This window comes from Giraffa tippelskirchi, chromosome 5 (assembly GCF_054371585.1).
Source record: "Giraffa tippelskirchi isolate mGirTip1 chromosome 5, T2T-mGirTip1v1.2.pri, whole genome shotgun sequence".
Lineage (NCBI taxonomy): Eukaryota > Metazoa > Chordata > Mammalia > Artiodactyla > Giraffidae > Giraffa > Giraffa tippelskirchi.
The window spans coordinates 98,499,688-98,511,112 of NC_137279.1; the positions used below are offsets into that span (position 1 = coordinate 98,499,688).

General features: G+C 58.7%; 1 protein-coding gene across 13 annotated transcripts; it reads right to left on the bottom strand.

The window, feature by feature from the left end:
- Nucleotides 1-237: 237 nt before the first annotated feature.
- Nucleotides 238-11,217, bottom strand: ADAMTSL4 (ADAMTS like 4). 13 transcript variants are annotated; one of them, XM_081487772.1, is made up of 19 exons: nt 11,080-11,171; nt 10,752-10,823; nt 8,534-8,681; nt 8,259-8,316; nt 7,603-7,958; nt 6,746-7,427; nt 6,403-6,505; nt 5,527-5,663; nt 4,959-5,163; nt 4,518-4,690; nt 4,257-4,368; nt 3,978-4,163; nt 3,669-3,798; nt 2,911-3,115; nt 2,438-2,614; nt 1,938-2,144; nt 1,664-1,843; nt 1,246-1,390; nt 238-1,095 (listed from the first exon to the last, which is right to left on the bottom strand). In XM_081487772.1, exons 3-19 carry the CDS (start codon nt 8,551-8,553, stop codon nt 959-961), a joined length of 3,213 nt encoding a protein of 1,070 aa, XP_081343898.1. In that variant the 5' UTR covers nt 8,554-8,681; nt 10,752-10,823; nt 11,080-11,171; the 3' UTR covers nt 238-958. The 13 variants fall into 13 exon arrangements, with proteins under 13 accessions (XP_081343898.1, XP_081343903.1, XP_081343893.1 ...); XM_081487777.1 differs by having other exon boundaries at nt 238-867; nt 8,534-8,765; XM_081487767.1 differs by having other exon boundaries at nt 8,534-8,765.
- Between the last annotated feature and the right edge of the window lie 208 nt (nt 11,218-11,425).

Below are 11,425 nucleotides of genomic sequence, written 5' to 3' on the forward strand. Positions count from 1 at the left end.
TGGTCGATGACCAACCTGCAGGGCCTGTGATCAGCCAGGACCTTCTGCCTCTGACCAAGGCTTCATTCTGGTGTCAGGTGACTGGGGCTCCCTCATTAGGCTTTCTGCGCCCAGCCTCTCTCCTTCTTGGCTCCAAATGCTGTTTCCCTTCCCACCCTTCATTCTCATCTCACACAGCTTGCTTAGGTGGCCTGTACAGCTGGGTTCCCACGAGGACAATGAAGAGCCTGTTACTCATTTGTCATAATCATCTTTAATAAAAATAAATTAGTTCTGGAGTAGGAACCATTTTAGGAGGTGGGGAGCAGAAGCAGGGACTAGGATGTCTTATTCTAAACTTGCTCTTGTCCATCCTCTGCCCAGCTGGTCCCTGCTGTGGGGGACAGTCTCTCTTCCTGGAGGGCAATTGCTCACCCCCACCCCTCATTAGCTATGAGAGGAAGGGATAGAGACTAGGTAAGGGGAGAAAGGGTCAGAGGACAAAAGGATGGTTTAGATGATATGTGGCCTGAACAGGAGAAATGAGGGTTAGGACACAAAGTTGGGATTAATGTGAAGGCCAGACTCTTTAAGTAGCTCGGATTCCCGAAGAGCTGCAAACTTTCTTTCTTCTCAGCCCAGAAAACTCTCTGGGAAACAGGCATCGTCTCCTCCCGGGGGACTGTGTAACTTCTTTTTGAGAAGTGATACAGATGTATGGGCGCACACACATCCATACAGGCCCATACACATTTGGGTGCATGTGTGCACACACGCCATCACACCACCACACAGGCACAGACCCAGCCACACATCTTGATGGTCACTGTCCGTTGTCTTGCCAACTTCCACCACCCTGGGGGACATCTCTGGTGAGACCAGGACAGGCTGGAGGGCCAGAGGATACAGAGTGGGGTGATTGAGGGGTGACTGATGGTGGCATGAGAAAACCACGAGGAGAGGGTCTCCTGGACCCATTTCAGGCAGGCTCTGGGGGAGACCGCTCCAGGACATGGGCACAAGAGCGGCAACAGGTGGCTGTGTAGTAGGGGTAGACGCAGAGCCGGGCCTGCACCACCAGGGGACAGTGTGGAGAGTTGTCCTTGCATTGATCATCTGGGGACAGAGGAGGCCATTGGGCACAAGAAGTCACCAAGATCCATCCCGCTGGAGGCGTGCTGCCCACTCCCACTCATCCTTCCTAATCTCCACCCACACTTCAGCTAACTCCGCTCTACTGAGGATGGGGAAGAGGGAGCTCTTTACCAGGGCGCTGGCTGCAGGGCTGACTGTTACAGGATCGTTTCCTGGCGGGCCGCAGGTGAAGAGGGCATCGGATGCTGAGGGTCTGATTGGCGGTCAGGCACTGGACCTCCCTTGTCTGCATGCCACCCTGGCAGGAGCGAGAACACTGGGGAGACCCCAGCTATCAAATCAGACCTCTGCTGTGCTCCAGGCTCCTCCTGCACCCCAGGCCTCCTCCTCCTCAGAGGAGTTGGGGGGCCTCTCCTGGAGCATTATCAACCCCCACACAGAGGGGCCCACCTCTCCTCCCAGTCTAGGCAGGGGGACAAATTAAACTGCCCCTAGCCTTAGCTAGGGGGCACAGAGGGATGTACAAGGAGAGAAGCCTCTCCTCTCCTGGTAGTCCACACTGGATAGGGCAGGGGAGCCAGGCACTCACCAGACTCCAGGGTGTAGAAAACCACCGGTCCTGGCAGTCCTGCCCCTGACAGGGCTGCAGGGCAGGGGGCCTAGGCAGGTGGGAACAGTTGCTAGGAGAAGTCACGTTGAACTCAGTCCCTAGTTTGGACACACAGATGACATCTCTACGCTGTGTGCCAGAGCCGCATTCTGAGGAGCACTGACAGAGGAGACAGGAAGGGAGAGCAGGATTACTCCTGCCTCTTCGCCCCCAGGAATCCCACCCACGGGCCCCTCCCAGGCGCTCAGCTCACCTCCGCCCAGGGCCCGGTGTACCAGCACCACGTCACCTCACAGGGCCCCAAGCTGCAGGCACGCATGTCAGGGGGCCGGCTTCCCGGTGCACAGGTCTGCTCACCGGCTCCTGCCCCTGCTTCCTCCTGGCTTGTCCTGTGGGCCTCCCCACTCCCAAGGCAGACCACAGAACGTCTCTGGATTCCTGTCCCACACTCCGCTGAGCACTGGTGGAAAGCAGAGTGTGAAGGGAGACTGGGGTGACAGGGAAGGGAGGGGGCCAAGGACAGACACATCCTGGATCCAGGAGTTAAGGAATGCCCTGGGGGACTTTTGCCAGGCAGGGTTCAGGATGTTAGTGTAAGTTTTTCTCCAAGTTCCCAACATTGGCAGTGCCTAGCACATAGCAGGTGCTTGCCCAGTCAACGTTTATGCAACTGTGTTGGGAAGACACCTGAGAGGGTGTGATGGGTGGTTGGGGGCACTAGGGGTGTTGGGGCTCAGCAGAGGGGGGGCCCACCTTGGAGCTCCAGTCGCTGTGGAACCAGGCCGTGGTGCAGGGCCCCATGTCACAGGCCTCTCTGCTGGGGGGCCGCGGGGGCCCTGAGGCGCACTCCTGCTCACTCACTTCATCCCCGTTGTTGCCGACACAGCGGACCTGCCGGCTCCTCTGGCCGCGGCCGCATCGCACAGAGCACTGAGGGGACGAAGGGCACTGAGGGCTGGGCTTCCCAGGCTTCCTCACCGTCTTCCCTCTCTGGGGCTTCTAAACCAGGATGGGCCTCTGATGCCCGGCTCAGAGGTTACGTGGCTTCATGGGCTGAGTACAAGGCATGTCTTAGCTCCCTTACAGTTGGAGGCTTGTATGAGATCTCATTTGTAAAAGTTTCTGCCGGTTAATACAGAGTTGGGAAAACTGCAGCTCTAGCTCACTGGTGCCCGCACCTGCAGGATCCTCCCCATGCAAGAGCCTGTTTGCCCGGGGCCACTCACCTGGCTCCAGGGCGAGCGAACCTCCCAGTGACCGCAGAGGCGCAGCTGGCAGGACTGAGTGATGTTGGGCCGGGGCAGGTGCCCGCAGCGCTCCGGGGGCACTGAGGAGCCGCCGCCCCCAAACTCCTGCCGGCAGCGTAGCTGACGGTGCTGGGTGCCAGGGCCACACGAACGGCTGCAGGACGTCCACTCGCCAGCCTCCCAGCTGTGGGCAGAGGCGGGGAAGGGACAGAGACACAGATGGTGAAAACAGAGATGTGTGCAGCTGCTGTATTCAGGAAAGGGGACAACAGACTGGGACTGGGGACCTGTCAGAGGTGAGTGGGCTTATTTAACATTTGGAGTCTGGGATCCCTTGTGGGACTCAGGGTTGTTTTGCGGTGGCTCACACGGTAAAGAATCTGCCTGCAGTGCAGGAGACAAAGGTTCGATCCCAGGGTCGGGAAGATCCCCAGGTCAGGAAGATCCTCTAGGAGAAGGGAATAGCAACCCACTCCAGTATTCTTGCCTGGGAAATCCCATGGACTGACTGGCTACAGCCCATGGGGTCAAAAAGAGCTGGACAGGACTAAGTGACTAACACACACACACACACCCCCCTCACACATCCTCAATTGTACAAGGAGCTGAGAGAATGTAGCCAGGAGACCCTGTATTGAGTGCAGAGTCCAAGTGAGATCCTACGGGTGCGAGGATGGGTCTCCCAGGGGCAACTGTTGTGTCCCTAGGACCCTAGCCCTCCCATGGGGCAGACTCACTATGGTGGGCACGGGGGGCCGTGGCAGGGCTCTTGGGAGGCTGGGGGCCTGGCACCCATGGCACAGCTGCGTTCATCCAGCTCCTCTCCTGACTCTCGAGAAATGCAGAGGAAGATGGGGCGCCAAACACCTGAAGGGGGATAAAGGGAAGCCCGGGGAGGCGGGCTGGTTTGGCATCCAGTGTCAATGGGTCCCAGGCACTGAAGTCTGAGTTGGCACAGAGTCAAGGTGTGATGCATGCCCAGGGCAGGGGATCAGGAGTGCCAAGCCAGGGATATGGGCCAAGGGGGCTGGTGTGTGAAGTCTCACCTTTCCCACAGGATGCTGAGCACTCTGAGTGTCCCACTCGTTTCCAGTATCCGGCTGGAGACCCCAGGGGTGTCCTGGGAGGGGGTGGGGCGGGCATTTGGGGGATCCTCACCTGCCGCTGGAGGGTGCCTGGGGTGCGGGCAGGGCGGGGCGCTGAAGCAGGAGGGGGCTCTACCCTCAAAATCTCTGTGCGGAGAGAGTTGAGTAGACAAATCAGACGGGCCTCCTCACCCTCAGCTTCACCCCACCTCCTTCTAAGTCTGGGGGTCAAAGTCTTACCAGGCTGGAGCTGAGGAACACGGGGCTCTGGGGTGGGGTTCTCAAGGTTTGGGGGAGGTGAAGAGATGACATACTGATAGAAAACACCTGGATTTTCTTCCTGAAAGATCATCTGGGAAGAGAAAGAGAAGGTAATGAATGTTTGGGGATGGCTAGGGGGCATCCGCCAGCCTTCTGCCCATCCTGAGACCCACAGCTTCCCCTCAGAGGAAAGGCCTCCCGCAGCAGTGCGGCCTCCCCAGGCCCAGGCCCCTCGCTCACGTAGACATCCATGGGCTGGGTGGTGGGGCCTTCTGCGGACAGACTCTCCCCAGCGCCCTCCTCCCGGGGAGGACGGTTGTACCGGAAGACAGTCCCGCCGGCAGTGTAGGACCCAGGGGGATCCACAGCCCAGTTTCCATTGATGATGGACCGGCCTCCAGGACCTCGAAGTGCTGGAGGTGGCAGATCAGGACATGTGAGGTCATCCTGTCCTTCTCTCCCCTCACTTCCTTACTGGCGGGGAAACCACATACCCCCCACAAGGTGCACACCCCCCGATGCTCCTGTGGCTTCCTCATTGCCCCCACCTGGGAAGGAGGGGGAGGAGAGCCCTGACTTCACTGGTGGCTTGTTTCCTGTGCTGAATGGGGGTGTGCTGGGCAGAACCAATTGACCAGGGATGGAGTGGGGACTTGAGACTCGGGGAGCTCAGGGACTCACCAAGGTAGTTGGAGCTGGGCCGGAGCTGGGCGATCTGGAGTTGGGAGGCCCCGGCAGGAATGGACAAGATCTTCTGATAACCCAGAGGGCCACCCCGCTCAGTGAGGTTCCCTGAGACGAGGCGACAGGTAGAATCATCACCCCCACAGACGCCACAGCCATCTGGATGCCGGCCAGAGCCGAGGATGCCATCACAGCCAGGGCTCTGGGGGAAAGCAGAGTGAGGCAGAGGCTGATGGAAGCCAGACGTCACTTTGCACCCTGGCCTGGGCTTCTTGGACCCTTCACCTCACCACAGGTCTCGACCTTTGCTGTACAAGTGAGACTGTGTCTTTGTCAGCACCTCCATACCCAGCTAGTCTCCAGGAAGCTTGGACTGGCCCAGGGGGGCTTCTCACACTGTTCACATCTTTTGCTCAGCCTCACTCGGCAGGTAAGAACCCTCCTCTTTGCCATCTCAGCCTGGTGTTTCGTCATTGTGATAATGAACAAGGAGGCTCTCTCGGCGTGTGTGTAGTAGTTATTAACACTGCCCCTCTCCCCATGCATGTGCCCCCTCTTCCCTCACCAGACAGCGTCCAGCCACACAGATGTCCAGGGATCCAGGCTGACACAGGGTCCCGTCCTGGACCTTTTGGGTGTGACGGACATAGAAGCGGAAGCCACGGGGACGGCAGTTCAGCTCACAGCGCTGGGAACCCTGAACTAAGAGACGGGGTAGAAGGGTGGTTAGCTAGGTTCCCTGGCGGGAGGTCAGTTGGGAAAGACTCCAGGGCCCTGAGAACAGCCCTTATGTTGGCAATAAGGCATCCTGAGGTTGCTGGGGGCCCTGTGGTTGAAGGCAACGCAACAATTCTGAAAGGTCAGTTTGAGGGTCACACAAAACTCAAGTCAGATCAGCTGGGATCCCTGGGACTAGGAAAAAGGCTGGCAACTCTGAGAGAGATACTTGAAACTATGATTATGTGAGTTCAGAGCTCAGGAGGGCTTGTCTTGGTATCAAGGTGACACAGGTCTAAAATCCAAAGGATGGTAACTTGGGAGAAAGTGATGTAACATGGTCCAGGATCAGTGGCACACCCGCAGCCGGCTGTCACCACTGGACAGGATCTCTCTGCCCATGGCTGGCCCCTGTCATGTCCATTCCACCTCCTGGGTGGGTTTCTTCCCAGAGGAGGTCAGCTGAAGAGCATCTCTGAATGCAGCCCTCTCCCAGCCCGACTCCTTGGCTGATCATCCCCCACCATCTGACAGCCAGGGCCCTGTCTGAGACCCCCACCCCTTTGTGGGCCTGTTCTGTCTCTTTACCCCAGTGCTGGGAAATAAGGAAGACAATGATGCAGGAGAAACACAAGAGCCTACAGAGACAAAGAGGGCTGAGTCTCCTTCCCTACCATCCCCCAATCTTCAGCCCCCCTGTCCCAGGGATGGCTAGAAACCTTACCTTCCGTGAAGGGCTCCCACTGGTACAGTTGGCCCATGAACTCCTGGGAGTCAAAGGCTGCACACTGCAGGGCCCGGGGGTCTGGCTGCTCATTGGGGCAGGGCTGAGGTGGGGGATACAGAGGAGTCAAAGCTGGGGAGGAAAATGGGGGTGTGGGTCAGGGCTGGATTTGGGGGGTAGAGAGGAAGGTCAGGCCTAGGGAAGAGCTCCAAGCCCCCTGCCCTGAAGAGGTCAGACACCAAGGCCCTTCTCCCTCAGGTCCAGATCTGACAGGCTAAGGACCCAGACTCGGGGTCAGGGAAGCAGAATTGGAAGTCTGGGAGGGGTCCAAGAAGGAACTCACCGCTTGGCTGCAGGCTCTCAGCTGTTCACTCTCCCCAGAACATCTTGGGACAGGGCTACTGGGAGCAAAGAGGCTCCAGAGAGGGCTGGAGTAGGGGCCAGAGCTCAGTAGAGGCAGCCAGCCATCTGGGTGGGGAGGGGCAGACTCTGTGAGGGACCCATGGAGATTCCCCCCAGGTCTCCACTGCTCCTGGCTCTGCTGGCCTCGATCCCAAGGCACAGAAAGGAAAGGATTAGGGTGTCTCTCTGCCAGCCAGGGACTGACCCAACCCTGGGAACTTGGCTTTCTTGGCTGAAGGGACAGGTGAAAGGAGCTACCTTCTCCCGGGGAAGGGGGATGAAAGGAGGGCTCTGTGCCAGAGGCCTGGGCTCTGGAGTGTGGCCCTGTGGGGGCAGGCCTGGCTCTAGAGGGCACTGCTGTCTGAGCAGCTTCTGGGCTTGAGGGTTCTGCTTGGGGGGGGAGGGTGTGGGCAGAAGGTTCTGTAGGAGACAGTTCTGTTTTCTGGGTGTGGTTTGCGGAAGATGGCTCTGTTCTCGGAGTCAGGGATGGAAGATCTGAGGTTTGAGAAAGTTCAGATCTGGGTGGTCTTCGGGGATGCCTGCGGTTCCGATGGAGCGGCAAAGCAAAGGGCACCCTCCCATAGCCAAACATTCCTGGTTTGATGGGGTCTCGAACCCGGGACCTGAGAAGGTGTTGCAGACGTGGAGTCACAGCGCTGGCCATCTCTGACCCGGCCTCCCCATCCTACTTCCTAGCACCAGAGGAGCCTTTCTAAGCCCTGGATCCTTTTCTACCTTTTCCTTCATCCCAAGCCCCGCCCCAAGGCACCACCCCTACCTCAAAGCCCCACCCCTCACCTCCTGGCTCCTTGAGTCTCCGGAGCCTCCTCTCTCCCTAACTGAGAAGCAGGACCTCGAAGCGGGCCACCTCTTCCTCGAGGTGGTGGCCTGTATAGGGGAAGGGTTTCTCGGGAAGTCTGCGGTCTGGTGCCTTGACCCCGGGGAAGCAGAGCTTCTGGATGTCTTGGGGGCCGGGGGGGAAGGGGCAGGCCCTGGTGGAGTTGAGTTGTAGGGAGCTGACATGTCCGGCTCCGGCGCTGTACCCCAACCCCGCAGGGCTGGGAGCAAGAGGCCCACTGGTCCCAAGGACCCCAGACCCCTTCAGGGCCCTGGTTCTCCTCGGGGGGTGTCTGAGGAGAGTGTACAGACAACACCTAGGTAGACAAAAAATTCAGACAAAATTAGAATGATTTTCGAGGGAACTATACAGAATATCTAGTCCACGCTGAGGCTTGGGGCAGTTGTTACTGACTCAAGGTCATATTCAGTAGCAGAGGTGGGACTTAAAATGATTTGGCAAGGAGTTAGGGAGTTGGAGAGGCTGGAAGGCCAAGTGTGAGAGAAAGGGGCCAGGGCTTATCAGAGGCTGCAGAAAATGCAGATGTGGTCTGGAGATTGTGGATAGTGGGGAGACAGAGAGATGAAAGGATTGTAGCCTCTAGTCCCTGGCTCACCTCCTGATCCAGGCAGAGCTGAGGAAGGGACAGAAGCAGCATCAGACACAACGGGGGCCTGCAAACCAAAAGCAGGAGTGAAGGTATCAGACAGGAGCCTGAGGAGGTGTTACACTGCGCCTCGCCCCCAGCAGGCTCCCCACATCCTGATACCAACTTCTCAGAAAGCAGAAGTTACTCATCACTTCCACCAGCCCCTCCCAGAGAGGTCCTTTCCCTCACTTCTATAGACTGAGAGTCAGTTATTTCCTCCACCCTGGCCCCCTACCACTTACCTGCCCGCCCACTTCTCCATCGCTCCTCCCTTGATGGCCCTGGGCCCAGGGAGGAGGGGACCGGAAGTAAACACTCTACTGTGGCATCTGGGCTTCGGGTGGGGGTTGAGCTTTGTAAGGACCCGAGCCTGGTCCAATCTCCGGAAAGCTGGGGGTTGGGAGGGATGACTTCTCAGAAGGACATCTCAGAGTGAGAATGGAGGGGTGAAGATTGCCCCATCCCTTAATGATCCTAAGGGTGAGAGGGAAACGGAACACTGCCTTTGTCCATCCACCCAAGCTGAAGGGGTGGAGGTCTGCCCTCAGCCTCCCAACTCAGGCACAGTCCCCTCCCTCAGCTGCAGGAACCTCTCAGCTCCTGTGTCCTAACCAATGACTGTCTCTAGGCCAGCTCAGACACATGCATCTTTCTTAAGAGGGTTGAGGAGGGAGGCTCAGTGAGGACTTTTCAGACATCCTCTCTGAGCTGCTGACTGGAAGCCCCCTGGGCTTTCCATTCCCACCTGCCTCTCAGCCTTTTCTTGCCTTCTTAGCTAATAAGGTCCTGGAACACCCAGACACACTGTGCCTGTCTAAAACTTTTCAGCCAAGGGATAAATTAAATGGGCTGATGGTTTAATCTCTAGAGAAGTAGGTGATTTTTCCCAGTGATATTTAACTTCCCCCTAGAGGCCAGCTTCTGGCATTGGGTCAATGTGGCCTTCCTTCAGGCAAGACTCTGATGGCTGGGGGAAGCTGGGAAGGGGAGATGCAGCTAGAGATGCTGTTGCTCCCCAGTCATTCATGGGTCTATCTTCTGAAGAGCCAGAAAGTCCATCCTGAAGTCTCAGCTTGATCACTGGAGAAGTGGAGCTTGGAACCCTCCCCTGATCTAAGCCTGGCTCTCCCATGGCTCCCCCTGGCCCTCCAGTCCCTTCACAATGAGCCCTTCCCACCCCCACTCTTCATGCTGCTCTGAGCTCTGCTTTCCAGGAAAAAAAAAAATGTTTCTGTTGGATCTGAAAGGCACCCGGGAGAGGAATCCAAGGAGCTAATGCTGAGGTGGGCCAGCTCAGGGGCAGGAAAATGACAGAGGGAAGGGCAGGAATGTGCTTGGAGGTAGCAAATCCATTCCCCCTCACCTCTCTGAGACCCCAGGGCTTCGGAAGTTAAGGGAAGGATCACCGTGGTGGAGCCTGTGCCCAAACGGTCTCCTCAGCTACTTGGGGTTGGGAAGGGGTTGCTGATGGCTGCTCCTTCCCTTGGCTGGGCTGACCACTGAGGTCAGCAACTCCGCCCTGATGAGGAGGCGGGTAGGGGCTCCAGAGAAGGGCCAACATTCCACCCAAACCTTCAGTTTTCTGCTTGACTCCCTTCCTGGTGGTTGAAGGGAAGGAGATGGGAGGATGGTCACTGCCACTTCTTGCTGCTGGGTCCTCTCTCCACTCCCTCTGCCTCTGCTTCTCTCTGCTACCCCAGGCCTGTGTCTAGATGTCTCTCTCTATGGGTCTACCCAGTACACATAATCCTGTCCTGAGCTGGGTTTGGCTTTGGCAGCTCCCTGGAGAAGTGAGGGGTGGGGGGTGGGGTGACGTGAGCTCCTGGGGCCAGGGCCAGGCCTGGCTCCCTCTCTGGAAAAGTCCTACCCCACCCCCTGCATAGCTGGGCAGGGGGCCGACACACACACACACACACACACACATATACACCCACTGCAGAAACAGATACACATTTGTGGTTTTCAGTCTTTTCATGTTTTTCATGTTTCTCATCTGGTGAGTCTCACTGTCCAGAGTGAAGAAAGGAGAGGTCAGACAGAACTGGTCATTCTTGGGCCAGGCTGACACTGGTCTAGACAAACCTGGGCTCCTCCCTGCCACAACTCCACACTGGCCAGTGGAGATCAAGGAGGAGTGACCTGGGCAGAACTAACCCTTTCACCCCCAAGAGACCTACCTCTGGGGAACAGTGGCACTGAGGGGCAGGGGTGGGTCAGCGGGCTCCAGGGCTGGCTGCAGAGCCCCTATCTTGGGTGAGAACTCCTTGGTCCTCCTTGTGCCCGCCACTCCTGGGTCCTGGAGGCCCATCCCAACAGGTGTCCTGCCTTTCTAGTCGTCAGGCTGAGCTGGATTCAGGGCACCCACTTGTATCCCTCCCAGCGTCCCTGTCCCCCAACCCAGGACGGAAGCGGATGGCAGGGTTGGGTGGATGAGGGGAGGAGCGCATCATCCAGAAATACCTTTCCAGAGGGGAAGGGCAGGAGGTGCCCGGCGCGTGCTGGGAGCTCCTGGGTGTGTTTTCCAATTTTACTCTGTGTAGGAATTTTGGCTGACTCTTCGTCCGAGTGATGGGGCCAGCGTTCCAAGGAATCAGAACCCCCTCCCCAGGAATTGGACCCCAGGGACTGGAAGATCTCCCGAGGCTGTAAGAACTGGGGCCGAGGTCGTGGCTGGGGCGCGACAGCGGGGCTCAGGGAACCGGGACGGCGCGGGGGCGCGGGGCGGGTGGTCTAACCTGACAGGGGAGAGAGGGCGACCGGGGCCAAGGGTCCCAGGGAAGATCTGTACCTGCTCTGCGCGGCCCCGGCGGCCAGCTAACCCCTCTGCGCCCGGGCGCTCCCTCCAGGCAGCCTCGCTCCGCGGCGGCCACTGCGGCCCCTGAGCCGGGCTCCGGACACTGCCGCCTCTGGCCCCGGCTCCGCCCCCGCCCCGCCCCCGCTCCGCCCGCCCGCCAGCCCGCCAGCCACGCGCCCAGCGGCAGCCCCCCGGCGGTCCCCGAACCCCCAGCCCGCCAGGGCCACCCACACTGGGCTGCGGGCCTTGGGCGCTCCCGCCCGGCACCTGCCGACCTCTCCAGGGGGGCGAAGCCGAGGGGGTCCCGGCTGGGTTCCGAGGGAGCCATCGCTCCAGGGCT